The 14,865-nt window shown below is 43.1% G+C and overlaps 1 protein-coding gene across 3 annotated transcripts in view; it reads left to right on the top strand.

Annotated features, from left to right (window-relative positions):
• Positions 1-14,865, top strand: part of LOC132401744 (divergent protein kinase domain 1A-like) — a 77,688-nt gene that overhangs the window by 10,215 nt on the left and 52,608 nt on the right. For 2 of the 3 annotated variants that reach the window (XM_059983897.1, XM_059983895.1), the window contains exon 2: positions 14,605-14,664. The exons of the other annotated variant lie outside the window; for it this stretch is intronic. In XM_059983897.1, coding sequence (XP_059839880.1) covers positions 14,605-14,664 — 60 coding nt within the window. The remainder of the gene's footprint in view (positions 1-14,604; positions 14,665-14,865) is intronic. 3 annotated transcript variants of the gene reach the window in all.

Genomic DNA, 14,865 nt, shown 5'->3' with positions numbered 1-14,865 from the left:
GCACACTGATGGTGTGTTAGGCTGAGTTGTCGAAGGTTGAGGTGGTGGCAGACTGGGGTATCGTCTCATTGTCGTCTGTTTACATCAGGACAGGCAGGTCACCTTCTATGTCTGCCTGTCTCATTGTCAAAGGTCGAGTTTCATCTTGTTATAAATTTCTTTCGATCTACCCAATGCAAAGACACCACGTACTAGGGTGAAAGTAACTAAATCTTTATTAGCAAGTTACTTGAGAGAACCCTCTTTAAGCAATCTCTGTCAGAGGCTGCTTCGAGGGTCTCTGTCTCCTGAAGCAAATACAGTTCTTTTTATATCATGCAGTCATGTACACAGATACATGTGGGTTCACCCCCTTAGTTTCTCTACAGATGAGTATTGTTAATGTTATCAGTCATAATTTGTTCGAATAACAGTTTTAATTGCTATTTTGTCTGGATACAGACATGCATAAGCCCATCACCCAAAGTCTGCTGCCCTTTTAAATAGTCACTCCCTTATATTATAGGTGCCGTAAGGAACACAAAGCAGTATATGTTTCCCACACCAAGGCTGTCGTCACCCGCTCAGCTTATCCTATGGGAAAGCATTTGTGCATTTATATTCTTTTTCTCAAGCTCATAGCTGCTATGACTTTTTATAAATAAATCAATAGCCAGGGTTACAAGCGGCCTACGAGATGCTAACTTCTTAATATTACACTCTGGCTGATGTGGAAGGCTTGAAAAATGACGGTATGCTTGACTGCTTAGCCTGGCACATTTTTCTAACATACAGTTCTTTGTAAGCACTCAAACCATTCTACAAATATGCCCTAAACCTACATACCCTTTCAAAATTAAAGTCATGCTTTTCTGCAATCATCGCAGCTTTGTCAATCGCAGTGAAACTCTCACGCAATTGCTTCACATTCAGTTCCTGGATGACTTCACTTTCAGGCTGTTCACTACTGCGTTCGGCTTCAATTGTTATCCTTTCCTCTTCATCATCTCTTCATCTGTCAGTTCTTGGTCATGGGATGCCAAAACCTCTTCAACGTCATCTTTGTCAACTTGCACAAGCCAAACTCACTATGTCCTTACTTCGTTCACCATGATCGGAACACTTTATTACGTCTAGTTTTACGCTAAGTGTAACACCCTTGCACGCTCTATTAGGCTTTTTCCAATACCTTAGAACTCATCTTGCTAACGGATGCACAAAATAAATTGGCATAAAGCACAGATACTCACAGGCACATGTTTAAGCAATGCTAGCTAGAATGCAGTTCCGGGGGAGAAGCTCGGCTGCTTGGCGCGTGCTGCAATTTTTCGTAACAGTGTAAACACCTTCTGTTAGTGAAAGCAGGTAACTAATATAGGTCATTCATAACAGCGAGGTGTCGTAAAGCGAATATTCGAAAAACGGGGACACTTTTACTTGAGTATAAGAAATGCAAGAGAAGAGGGCATGAGATCACTCTTGCAGTCAAGGTGAAGGAGAATCTCAAAGGCTTCTACAGATGTATTAAGAGCAAAAGATTAGCAAAGGACAAAATTGGTCCTCTTGAAGGTCATGGCAGCAATCTATGCATGGAACTGAAGGAGATGGGGAGATCTTAAATGTATTTTTTGTATATATACATTTACTTGGGAGATGGACATAGAGTTTATAGAAGTGAGGCGATCCGTAGTGAAATCGTGGTCCTCGTACAGATTACAGAGGAGGAGATGTTTGCTGTCTTGAGGCAAATTAGGGCAGATAAATCTGTAGGGCTTGACATGCTGTTCCCTTGGACCTTGTGGGAGGCTAGTCCAGAAATTGTAGGGGCCTAGCAGAGATATTTTAAAGGCATCAAAGTATGTATACAGTGTACAAACCCGAGATTCTCCTTCCTGCAGGCAACCACAAAGAAAAGAAACACCATAAAACCCTTTTAAAGAAAAACCTCAACAACAAAGACCATCAAACAGCCAACATGCGATAAAATGAGAACAAATCATGCAAACGGCAAAAAGCGAGCAAACAAAGAACTTTTAACATAAAACTGCAGAGTCCTCAAAATGGTCCAGAAGCCACAGGCACTGAGTCAATTAATTAAGCGCTGTTTTGATGGTTGCAGGCCACAGTACACAGAGCCAATTCCATGCTGAAGTGCCTCGATCTAATTGCACAAATAGTGAAAATAAAGTAAACAAAAGTACATGGACCATGAACTGCACTGTCACCCAAAAGTGAGTCCATAGCCGTGAGCGCCTTCAGCGCCGAGGACACTAAACGTTAAAAGCAGAGTCCCCCATAAATGAATCCACATCCATGAAAGAGCCTTTCAGCGTAGGACCTAAGTCTTTGGAGAGACGGGGACTGACTACAGATAGTCAACATGGCTTTATGTGCGTTAAGTCATGTCTAACCAATCTTCCTTGTTTTTTTAAGTATGTTGCCAGGAACGTTTAAGAAGGCAAGGCAGTGGATGTTATCTACATGGACATTGACAAGGCTTTTGTCAAAGTCCCACATTGGTTGTTGGTCAAGAAGGTCCATTTGCTTGGCATTCAGGATGAGGTAATATATTGGATTAGACATTGGTTTTGCAGAAGAAGTCAGAGAGTGGTTATAGATAGTTGCCCCTCTGACTGGAGACCTGTGACCTGTGGTGTGCTGCAGGGATTGATGCTGGCTCAATCATTGTTTGTCATCTACATCAATGATCCAGGTGATAATGTAGTAAATTGGATCAGCAAATTTGTGGATGACACTAAGATTGGAGGCATAGGGGGCAGCAAGGAAGGCTGTCAAAGTTTGCAGAAGGATCTGGTCTGGCTGAAAAAATGGTAGATAGAATTTAATGCAGACAAATGTGAGAGATTGCACTTTGGAAAGATAAACCAGCGTAGGACTTGCACAGTGGACAGTAGGGCATTGAGTGTGGTAGGACAGAAGGATCTGGGAATACAGATCCATAATTCCCTGAAAGTGAAGTTATAAGTAGATAGGGTCATAAAGAGTCTTTGGCACATTAGCTTTCATAAATCAAAGTATTTAGGATATGAGTTGTGATGTTATGTTGAAGTTGTAGAAGATGTTGGTGAGGCCTCATTTGGAGTATTGTGTGTAGTCCTGGTCACTTGACTCCAGGAAAGATATCAATAAGATTGAAAGCATGCAGAGAAAATTGACAAGGATGTTGCCAGGTCTTGAGAGCTTGAGTTATAGGGAAAGATTGAAAAGGTTAGGACTTTATTCCTTTGAATGTAGAAGACTGAGGGAAGATTTGATAGAAGTAGACAAAATTATTAGGGGTATAGATGAGGTAAATGAAAGCAGGCTTTTTCCACTGAGGTTAGATGAGACTAGAACTGCATGTCATAGGTGAAGGGTGAAATGCTTAAGGGAGTGTGTGGAACAAGATGTCAAAGGAAGTGGTGCATGTGGGTTCAACTTCAATATTTGAGAGAAATTTGGATAGGTAAATGGATGGAAGGTGTATGAAGGGCTGTAATCCTGGTGCAGGTTGATGGGATGAGGCAGATTAATAGTTCAGCAAGGACTAGATGAGGCGAAGGGCCTGTTTCTGTGATCTCTGACTCTTTAACTCTTTGTCCACCACTTAGTGTGGCTATAGGCAGAGGAGTTGCCATACCAAGCTTTTGTGCATCAGGATGGAATGCTTTCTATGGTGTATATAGATTTTAATTATATATGTGGGCGGGGGGGAATTGGTAGGTGTCAATGAGGAATTGCCAATTTTCTTAAGCCTCGAGGAAGTAGAGATGCTGGGGAGCTTACTTGTATTGTAAATTCTTCCCTTTAAGACACTAGCTGAGCTCTCTTCTAAACTGTATAGTTAAATCTGCTCTTCCTACTTCCCTGACAGTGCATTTCTGACCACAAAATAAATTCACATGTTATACTTGCTTGTAAGTTACCTTATATTCTTGGTTTTCTAGTTCTTCACCTCTCTACCAGTAGGAAAAAGTTTTTCTATTCCATATAAACTTTCATCAGATCTCCTCACAACCTTCTTGATGCAATAACAGCAGCCACAGCTTATCCAGTTTATCCACGAGGTTAATATTCTATATCTCTGGAATCACTTTTATAAATCTTCTGTACTCTCCCTAAAGCCTTCACTCCACTCCTAGAGTGGCACCCAGAAATGAATACCATCCGTCTGGTTGCAGTTAAACCAGTATTTTGTGAAAATTCATTATGACTGACTAGCTCTTGTATAGTTCTAAGTAAATTACTGTATATTATCAAAGTACATGCTGTATATGTCACCATGGACAACCCTGAGATTCATTTTCTGCATGCATAATTAGCAAATCTATAGAATAATAACTACAATAGGATCAATGAAAGACCAAGCAGAGTGCAGAAGGCAACAAACTGTGCAGCTGCAAATATAAATAGTAGTAAATGGTGAGAATGAAATAAGAAGTGAGACAATTGGTTGTGGGAACATCTCAATGGATGGGCAACTGAGTGTAACTATCCCTTTTGGTTCAAGAGCCTGATGGCTGAGGGGTAGTAACTGTTATTGAACCTTGTGATTCAAGTTCTGAGGCTCTTGTACCTTCTACCTAATGGCAACAGGGAGTAAAGAGCATGGCCTGTGTCAAAAGGATCTCTGAATGCTGCTTTCCTATGACAGCATTTCATGTAGATGTGCTTAGTGGTTCAGAGGGCTTTAGATGTGATATACTGGGCCGAATCCACTACCTTTTACAGGATTTTCCATTCAAAGGCATTGGTGTTTCCATACCAGGCTGTGATGCAGCCAGTCAATATTATTCACTGCACATCTTTAGAAAGTTTGCTAAAGTTTTTGATGTCATGCCAAATCTCCACAGACTTGGGATAGTCCTTTTACTCCTGTTACTTCTTGGGAACAGTCAGTATGGCTTTGTGGAAAGGAGATCATGACTTACAAACTTGTTTGCGTTTTTGAGGAGGTGACAAAGATTATTCAGGGTAGGGCTGTGAATGTTGTGAACTGTATATAGATTTCAGTAAAGCTTTTGACAAGGTCCCTCATGGTAAACTGGTCCAGGAGATTACAATGCATGGAAACTTGGTAGATTGGATTTCAAATTAGCTTGGCTATAGAAAACACAGGGTACTGGTGGAGGAGAGTTATTCTAACTGGAGATCTGTGACCAGAGGTGTTACACAAGAACCAGTTTTGGGGGGCCTGTGATTTGTATATAAATGACATGAAGGTTGATCCGTGAGTTTGTAGATGATGCAAACATTAGCAGGGTTGTGAATAGTGAGGAAAGTTGTCAAAACAATCAGCAGGTTATTGACCAGTTGGAAATATGAGCAGAGAAATAACAGATTGAGTTTAATCCAGACAGGTATGAGTTGTTGCACTTGGTGAGGTCAGATATAAGAGGAATGTATTTAATAAACAGCAGGGCCCTTTAAAGAGCCTTAGAATGCAAGTTCATAGCTCCTCGAGTAGGTCAGATCATAATCAGGTTTATCATCACTATCTTTGTGATGTGAAATATGCTTTGCTGGAGTAGTACGGTGCAAATCAAAAAATACTTTTAGTTACAAAAGTAAATGGTGTTAAAAAGGTATAATGAGGTAGCATTTATGGACAGCCCAAAAATTTGATGCCAAAAATGTTCCTAAAACATCGAGTGTGGGTTTTCAGGCTCCTGTACATGTTACCTGATGGTAGTAATCTAAAGAGGGTATAAATTTGGCATAGTTTCCTTCATCATTTGCTGAGTACAAGTTAGAATGTCATGTTGTAGTTGTATAAAACTTTGGTTAAGCTAAGTCAGTCAGAAAAGCTTTGGGTTCAGATTTCACCCCAATGACTCAGCTCAATGATTTGCTGAAGTCCAGTATGGCCAGAATTCTTCAGGATAAAGTTTTAAAGCCTGAGGCCCCATTTGGTTTCTAGACGACAAGATCCTTAGTTGTTGAAGAAGAGCTATGACTTTGACCCCATTGTGCTAGTCAGTGTTTATCCCTTGTTACGTATTCAGGCAACGATAAATATATGAGATCGGCAAGGGTTTCTTATAACAAACAACACGTTTATTAAACACAGAAAACAAACCCCCCAAAAGTAAACAAACACTACCGTAACCGGAAACAGCTGCTGAGCGGCAGCCCAAACAGTTCGTAAAGTGATATTCCAAAACAGTTCTTTAAAGTGGTATTGCCAAAAGTTCGATATGCTCACAGTCCATTTAAAAGGAGAGACTTTATAGGACGATTTAAATTCTCTTTCACGTCGCTTGGCTTCGATCCCTGACGTCGAACTTCCCACGAAGAATTCACGAAACAGAACGGCTTAAAGACACTGACCTTTCCTTCTCCACTACCTTCAATCCTTTCTAGTAAAACCCAGGGATTAACACGAAGATAGTCAATGAAATCCTTCCGAATAAGGATCAAACAAAGGTCGCCCCCGTTTCACCGTAGAAAGCGATTCTCCTCGATCTTTAACTTCCAACTTCGAATCTTCACTCTCCTCTAATTTCGAACTAACAGAATCATAAAGAACCTGCTGGCAATAACCTTTTAAACTTTAGGCATTAAATAAAAACTTCATCCTTCAACTAAACTGCGTCATCTCTTAAAACACGCAGTGGCATGAAGTCAACCTGGCAAATCCAGCCCCGAACTGCCCCTCCTCACAGGGTGGGGTCTACCTTTTATAACCTGTAAAAAAAAAACAAAAAAAACCTGTCACATGATCTCTACTGGCGGGAAAATGACATCATTCCACCATCACAAGACCATCACCTCAAGTCCAGTACAGCTTCAACCCCAGTCACGTGACAAGGGCTCCACTGTCATGTGTCACGAGTACGTAACACCCTTCATCAACATTACCAAGAAAGTGTGACTGTGGTATATGACGGGCCCCTCCCACCGCTCACTGTTTTGTGGGACTTCGCCATATACCCTGCTACTGACCACACACACACACACACACCCCGAACCACACGTCCCACCCAGCATCATGCCGACAGCTGCGCTACCGACACCACTTGCAGCCTCTCCACCCTCAAGATCCCTCTCCCACTGCTGTTCGCCAACCTGACCCCTGACTGTAAACTTGTGGCAACTAAAAGCAGGAAGTACAGCGTGGGGGTCAGGGCCTTCATTCAGTCAGAGGTGCAGTGGCTGCTCAGGGAGGGGATCATTGAGCTAAGCACAAGCCCTTGGAGGTCCCAGGTGGTTGTTGTTCGGACCAGGCGGAAAAATAGGATAGTCGTGGACTATAGTCAAACCACCAATAGGTTCACGCAGCTTGACGCGTACCCCCTACCCCGCATCGCGGATATGGTCAACCAGATAGCTCAGTACAAGGTGTACTAGACAATAGATCTGAAATCCGCTTATCACCAGCTCCCCATCTGCCCAGAGGACCGCCCCTACACCGCCTTCAAGGTGGGCGGCAGGCGCTATCACTTCCCGCGCATCTCATTTGGTGTCACAAATGGTGTCTCGGTCTTCCAGAGGGAAATGGACCGGATGGTGGACCAGTGCCAACTGAAGGCCACATTTCCCTATCTGGATAACATCACCATCTGTGGTCACGACTGGCTGGATCACAACGCCAACCTCCAACAATTTTTCCAAGTGGCTGAAGCCCTGAACCTTACTTATAATAGGGACAAGTGTGTGTTCGGAACCACCCGACTCGCTATCCTTGGGTATGTCGTGGAAAACGGGGTCATTGGCCCTGATCCCGACCATATGCGCCCCGTTAGAACTCCCTCTTCCCACCACTCTCAAAGCCCTCAGATGGTGCCTGAGCTTCCTTTCCTATTACGCCCAATGGGTCCCCCATTATGCAGACAAGGCCCGCCCCCTGGTCAAGTCTACCACTTTTCCCCCTCTCTGCCGAGGCCTGCACGGCCTTCAGCTGCTTTAAAGGGGACATTGCCAAAGCAACGATGCATGCGGTGGACGTGACCATTCCCTTCCAAGTAGAGAGTGACGCCTCCAATTTCGCGCTTGCTGCTACCCTCAATCAGGCAGGCAGGCCAGTAGCGTTCTTTTCTCATACCCTTCAAGGCTCTGAAATTTGGCACTCCGCGGTGGAGGAAGAAGCCCAGGCCATAGTGGAAGCTATTAGGCACTGGAGGCACTATCTCACCGGCAAAAGGTTCACCTTGCTGACTGACCAGCGCTCGGTTGTGTTCATATTCAGCAACCAACAGCGGGGCAAAATCAAAAATAATAAAATTTTGCGGTGGAGAATAGAACTCTCCACCTACAACTATGACATCCTGTACTGGCCTGGAAGGCTCAATGAGCCCCCTGATGCACTATCCCGGGGAGCGTGTGCTAGCGCACAGCTCAACCAGCTATACACCCTCCATGCACAACTTTACCATCTGCGGGTCACCCAATTTTACCATTTCGTGGAAGCCCAGAACCTGCCGTACTCCCTGGAGGACATCAGGACGATGACCAGGGACTGCCAAGTCTGCGTTGAGTGCAAACCGCACTTCTACCGTCCAGAAAAGGCGCAACTTGTCAAGGCCACCCGCCCCTTTGAGTGAGTGAGTGTTGATTTTAAGGGCCCCCTTCCCTCCACCAACCGCAATGTCTATTTTCTCAATATTATCGACGAGTACTCGCGGTTCCCTTTTGCCATCCCCTGCCCCGACACCACTACCACGTCCGTCATAAAAGCCCTGCGCAAGCTCTTCGGATATCCCTGCTATATCCACAGTGATAGAGGGTCCTCCTTTATGAGTGACGAGCTGCACTGGTACCTGCTAGCTCGGGGCATTGCTACTAGTCGGACCACGAGTTATAATCCCCGGGGAAATGGACAGGTGGAGAGGGAGAATGCCACAGTGTGGAAGGCCACACTTTTAGCCCTTATGTCAAAAGGGTTGCCGGTCTCTTGATGTCAGGAGGTCCTCCCTGAGGCACTCCACTCTATCCATTCCCTGTTATGTACGTCCACCAATGCCACCCCTCACGAGCGCCTATTCTGTTTTCCCAGGAAGTCTGCCACTGGGACCACCCTACCAGCTTGGCTGACGTCCCCAGGGCCAGTGCTGCTCCGGAAACATGTGAGGAGTAATAAATACTCCCCGCTGGTCGAGAGGGTGCACCTTCTACACGCGAACCCCCAGTATGCCTACATGGTCTTACCTGATGGGCGGGAGAACACGGTCTCCATCCGTGACCTGGCGCCCGCAGGAGTAGCAGACTACTACCCCGAACGCTCCACGGTAACTATGAACCCTGTACCCGAATGATACCGCGCACACCAAGCCCTACACAGACTCCTCACAACACTCCTATACAGGGCATCTCGTACGTGTATATACCAGGTGCCTCGCACACACGTGAGGGATCACTGACGCCTAGTGGGCTGACACCTCCAGTTAGGCCGGAACCAGCACAACCTCCGTCTCCCGTGCAAACACCTGTGCAATCACAGCCGGTGCTACGTAGATCGCAGCGACAGATTTGACCACCTGATAGACTTAACCTGTAAATATACTTGTAAGAAACTTTGCCACGTGGGGGCTCTCTTTTAAAACAAAGGGGGGGTGAATGTGGTGAACTACATATACCTGTCTGGACACGCCCCCTGCTGACTGCTTCTGTGGCTCCTCCCACAGACCCCTGGATAAAGGCGATTGAGGCCTGAGCCCGGCCTCTCTGTCTCCAGGATGTAGTATGGTGGTCAACCACTGTTTGTTCCTTCTTCCAGTCAATAATAGCCGATATCTGGCCTTTACGTCTCAGAGAGAGTTATTGATGGTGCAACATTACCATCTGCCTTTTGTGGGAATTTGCTATCCTTGCCATTAGAACAATATTTCAAAAGTAATATTTCAGAAGTAATTTATGATACATGGTCATGAAATGCCGTATATAAATGCAGTTTGTTTGTTTTTTGGACCATAGTAGCAATATGTCTGTTGAAGCCTTGGTACAGTCTATGGATAAGTATGCATGTAACCACGTGTGATTTACTGAGCTGATGCATCTCGAGTAAGAATTGTGTAATCATAATTCTGTAACCCCAAAGTCATCGCTAAGGTATAGCAACTAGTTAAAGGTCTGTTCTGCATTCCACCTAACTCTGTCTGTTGTTTTAGGCATGGTGAAACTCATCCGTACTTTTAGGATTTTGTGTTCTGCTTGGGCAATGGGAGGTTTCAGAAATGGAAACCGCATTTTTTTTTAAGATGCTGTATCTTTCACAAATCTTGAGTAACTTGTAAATTTAATTACTAGTATCAAACCTACAAACGTGGGACTCATTTTTCTTTACATAGTTGAACATTGTTGCCAGGCCAACCATAGTAGTAGAATTGGTGGAACCGACAGTTAAAGGCTCTGTATGAAACATCATCTTTCACAGAATAAGCAACCCTCATTTCTGCAGTCTTGATTCATTTAAAAATGATGTGCCATAATTTTATCTCCTGTGGATAAAAGAACTTTAAAGACACAGCTTTATTAAATCAATTGGAAATAGTCATTTTACAGTTGGATAAATAGCGGTGCAGTAAATATGCAGTAAAAATCCATGATTTTCATTGCTATGCTTCCCTGGAATCCCTAACCCAAACCACCACCTCATAGTTCATCCAGGTGCCTGGGAATAAAATTGGCAGAAAAAAGTGTGTATCCTTTTAGTGATTTTTTTTTTCCTCTTTCTGAAATATTTACTGATTTATTTTTGGATTCTGCATTGGTTCCACTTAATTTGGTGAAAGTATCAGAGGTCAACATCAATAAAAAAACGTTACTTTCTGCTTTTCATTTTGACTGCTTTATCTTCCCATTAAAGAATGATCTGTAATGGTCAACTGCCATCAATGAACAATTTCTGTTCATTATAGAAAATAAAATGACACCAGACCAGTGCAAAATATGAAACTATACATAACTAATCATTAACATTAATTTAAAATAGGGGCTTTACATCATTTAGAAACTCTGCTTATGTACAGTCTTCCCTATTTTATAATCCAACATTGATTATTCTTTAAAGAATTATTTAGCTGTAAAGTCCATTGAGGCTGTTGGCATACAGTGCCTCTAATTTAAATGCATTATTACATATTCCATTAATGTGGATATCATTAAATATTTACATTAGCTCCCATTACTCCAGTAGAGGCATCAGAGCCTATCTTTTTCAGTGTAATTTTTCCAACAAATTAAATGCAGAAAGTCACTTTTTTTTAAAGAAAGATTTTTGTGGAGGAGAAGGAAACCCAGAAAATGGCTTTTCTCTCTCTCTCTCTCTCTCTCTCTCTCTCTCTCTCTCTCTCTCTCTCTCTCTCTCTCTCTCTCTCCTCTCCCTCTCCCTCTCCCTCTCCCTCTCCCTCTCCCTCTCCCTCTCCCTCTCCCTCTCCCTCTCCCTCTCCCTCTCCCTCTCCCTCTCCCTCTCCCTCTCCCTCTCCCTCTCCCTCTCCCTCTCCCTCTCCCTCTCCCTCTCCCTCTCCCTCTCCCTCTCCCTCTCCCTCTCCCTCTCCCTCTCCCTCTCCCTCTCCCTCTCCCTCTCCCTCTCCCTCTCCCTCTCCCTCTCCCTCTCCCTCTCCCTCTCCCTCTCCCTCTCCCTCTCCCTCTCCCTCTCCCTCTCCCTCTCCCTCTCCCTCTCCCTCTCCCTCTCCCTCTCCCTCTCCCTCTCCCTCTCCCTCTCCCTCTCCCTCTCCCTCTCCCTCTCCCTCTCCCTCTCCCTCTCCCTCTCCCTCTCCCTCTCCCTCTCCCTCTCCCTCTCCCTCTCCTCTCTCCCTCTCCCTCTCCCTCTCTCTCTCTCTCTCTCTCTCTCTCTCTCTCTCTCTCTCTCTCTCTCTCTCCCTCTCTCTCCCTCTCTCTCCCTCTCTCTCCCTCTCTCTCCCTCTCTCTCCCTCTCTCTCCCTCTCTCTCCCTCTCTCTCCCTCTCTCTCCCTCTCTCTCCCTCTCTCTCCCTCTCTCTCCCTCTCGCTCTCTCTCTCTCCAGGCAATATACTTAACAAAATAGTTTAGGTGAAACTTGAGTATAAAATGGCTCCAGTGTCTGACAGTGACTTCTGCAGTTACCATAGTAGCAATTCCTTTGGGAATGTGTGCAAGCTAGTAAAGCATGTAACAATTTGCACGCTATTCTGGAAATATGATTGCCCAAATTGTTACAGGCAAACTGTTTAAAATTCCAAGAAATTCTCTTTTGGGGGAAGGATCATTTTGTTAATTTGGATTGCTACCCAGCTAAGAATCTATGGTCTTCAGTGTGTTTCGTAAGAGAAAATAAGATGCCCTGATGTGATTGGCTGGATGTTCTCATTTCAAAGCAAAGTAGTACTCTAGACCTGAAACATTAAGCCTCCTGTCTTGTGGAGTTGTACATTCTGAGTGTTTGCATCAGTTTATAATGAATGTCAATGTATATCAAAACTGAGCAGAAACTTGACCATTAACATTCCTTTTGCTTTAAAAGCAGTAAAAAGGGAGCCCAGGTGCTTTTTTGATACTGGACTTTTTAGCCACTTTCAACATTTGAGGGCAAGAGAGATTCTGTGGAGTAGTTAACTGAGAAACTGCCGAGAAAGAATATGTAGGTGATTATCTTAACTCAAAAACTCCACAAACATTTACTAAGTACTTCTAGTCACTATATCATTGAGTGGTCACTGGCTTTAAGAATGAGTATTCATCTATGGCCACTGGGACAAAGATGATGCAAGGAAGATGGACAATCTGGAATGTAGGACTGATGTTTCAAGATTATCCATCACTGATCAAGATAGCAGAGAGAAAAGCTACAAATAAATACTTAAGAGAATCTGTGCACAAATTGGCTGTTCTGTTTACTCATTTATCTGTTTTTTAAACACTGACTAATTGGCCATGAAATCCTAACCCCATTGGATATTATGATCTTACTTGCAAAGCCTGAGCCAGTTTGGTTAGAAAGCTAACTGATTTATTTTGACACGCTGTGGAATTTAGGATGTTAATCATAACACAGAGAATTTTAGGAGCCATATTAGGAATCATGAGAATTCATGATTTATAACATCAAAGGGCATGAGGGAATATTGTACCCCAAATATGGGAGGTTATATTACCAGTGCAAAGGTCATATGAATGTAAACTACAGGAAAGAAACTATCTGACCTGAAATGACAGCTGTACATAATCATGCATTATTGTTGGAGAACCAAAGAAACATCTTGAATTGATTTAGTTAATTTCTCCCTGGGATTCAGAAGCAATTATACTGGTCCCAGAAGATTGTCCCAGAAGGTGTCAATGATATCAGTAAACCTATTTGTCTTCTATAATTTTAGATGGGTTTCATTTGCCTGATCAATTTACACATTATGAAACATGCTTTGGACCCATATCTGGTAATCATTCTGGCAACCATTCTCTGGCAACAGAATTGACTTGTGGCAACCAATTAATTCTTTGCTAATCCTGACTGATCCCTATAGTTTTCCAATTGTGTTTGGATAAATGACTAAATCCTGCATTATTGTAAAGATTTGATTAATTTTGCTGATGACATCTTTTTTCTCCCCTCCCCCCCCCCCCCCCCCCCCACAAGGGTAGCAACATTAAACCTAGTTTAATGCCTTGCATGCTTTAATACAGGTACTTTCAGGTATCTCTCTTCTAAGACTTAAATTTTTGAGTGGGAGTAGATGGGTACTGAATTAGCCCTGTCTCCTTTGTTCTCCCCATAAGCAAAATTACCTGGTACATGTGCGTGAAATCACAGTCTCTGGATCCTGGAGAAGTCCAGTGAAACATCGAAGTTTCAAATGGTGTAATTCTGAGGCTCTTGCTCTCCTGCTCTTCCCCTTTTTAGAAAGACTGACAGAATGCTAAACTTGAGATGGAGCTCTTGTCTTCTGTCAAAGGTGTTGGAATTCAACACTATTAAAATGTCTCTGATATGTGGAGTCTGGGAATAGAAAGTTATTGCAGCATATTTGCATAAGTTCAGCACTTGTTTCAATGTGAAAGGCTGAATGAATGCTGTGTTGGCAATTCCCTTCAGGAACACTAGTCATGGTCTACAAGATACAGCCAATTTTTTTTCCCATTAGAACTAAAGTTAGACAGATATAAGGTGAGAATTATATTTGGTATACATTGGTAACGAACCTGCCATTAAAATTCCTTATTAAATAAATCTAGCTTGGCTTGAACTGTTTCTGGAATGAATCTCTCTAAACCTGATAATGAGTCTCACTGCTTCTTCCCTAACAGTAAAGCAGAACATTTTAATTTTACTGCTGGGCCCCTTAAGTCTATTTGATTAATTGTTTTGAATTTGTGTTCAGGAATGGTAAATCGAAGATAATTGCATAATAAAATCTTAACAGTGATGGGGGGGGGGGAAGTTGTTTAGGAGTGACATTTAGTTTTTTCTGCTATTTGCAATTGATGTGAAGCTGTTTTTCAAATCATAATGTGTCAATACAATTTAATTATAGCAGCAGGATGGTTACAGCTGACACCCCCCCCCCCCCCACACACAGAACAATCGTTCAGGTAATAGAACAGGTTATGAGCACCAAATACTGCTTATTCCTTTAAAAGTATGATTAGTGCTTGAATTGGACCTCAAAAGAGCAGCTTCATGTGGTAACATTGACATTCCATTTCCTACAGCAACCTGTCTGGTTTCACTACCTGATGTGCCAATATATTCCAGTACTCAATATGACAAAGGTAAAGCAATTTTGTGTAATATTCTGTGAGCCGGTAGAGTTGGTCGGTACCATCTGAGGGGAATAATGTTCATAGTGATTTTTGGCAAGGTATACATCTCTAGAGTTAGAAAATGTGTGATAGCATTGCACCAGTGGTAGCTTTATGTGTGTCGTCATGCATTTTATAACACTTCCCTGAAATAAGCATTTCTGAAAAGTG

Source organism: Hypanus sabinus, chromosome 11 (assembly GCF_030144855.1).
Source record: "Hypanus sabinus isolate sHypSab1 chromosome 11, sHypSab1.hap1, whole genome shotgun sequence".
Taxonomy (NCBI): domain Eukaryota; kingdom Metazoa; phylum Chordata; class Chondrichthyes; order Myliobatiformes; family Dasyatidae; genus Hypanus; species Hypanus sabinus.
This window is presented reverse-complemented; position numbering and strand designations above follow the sequence as displayed.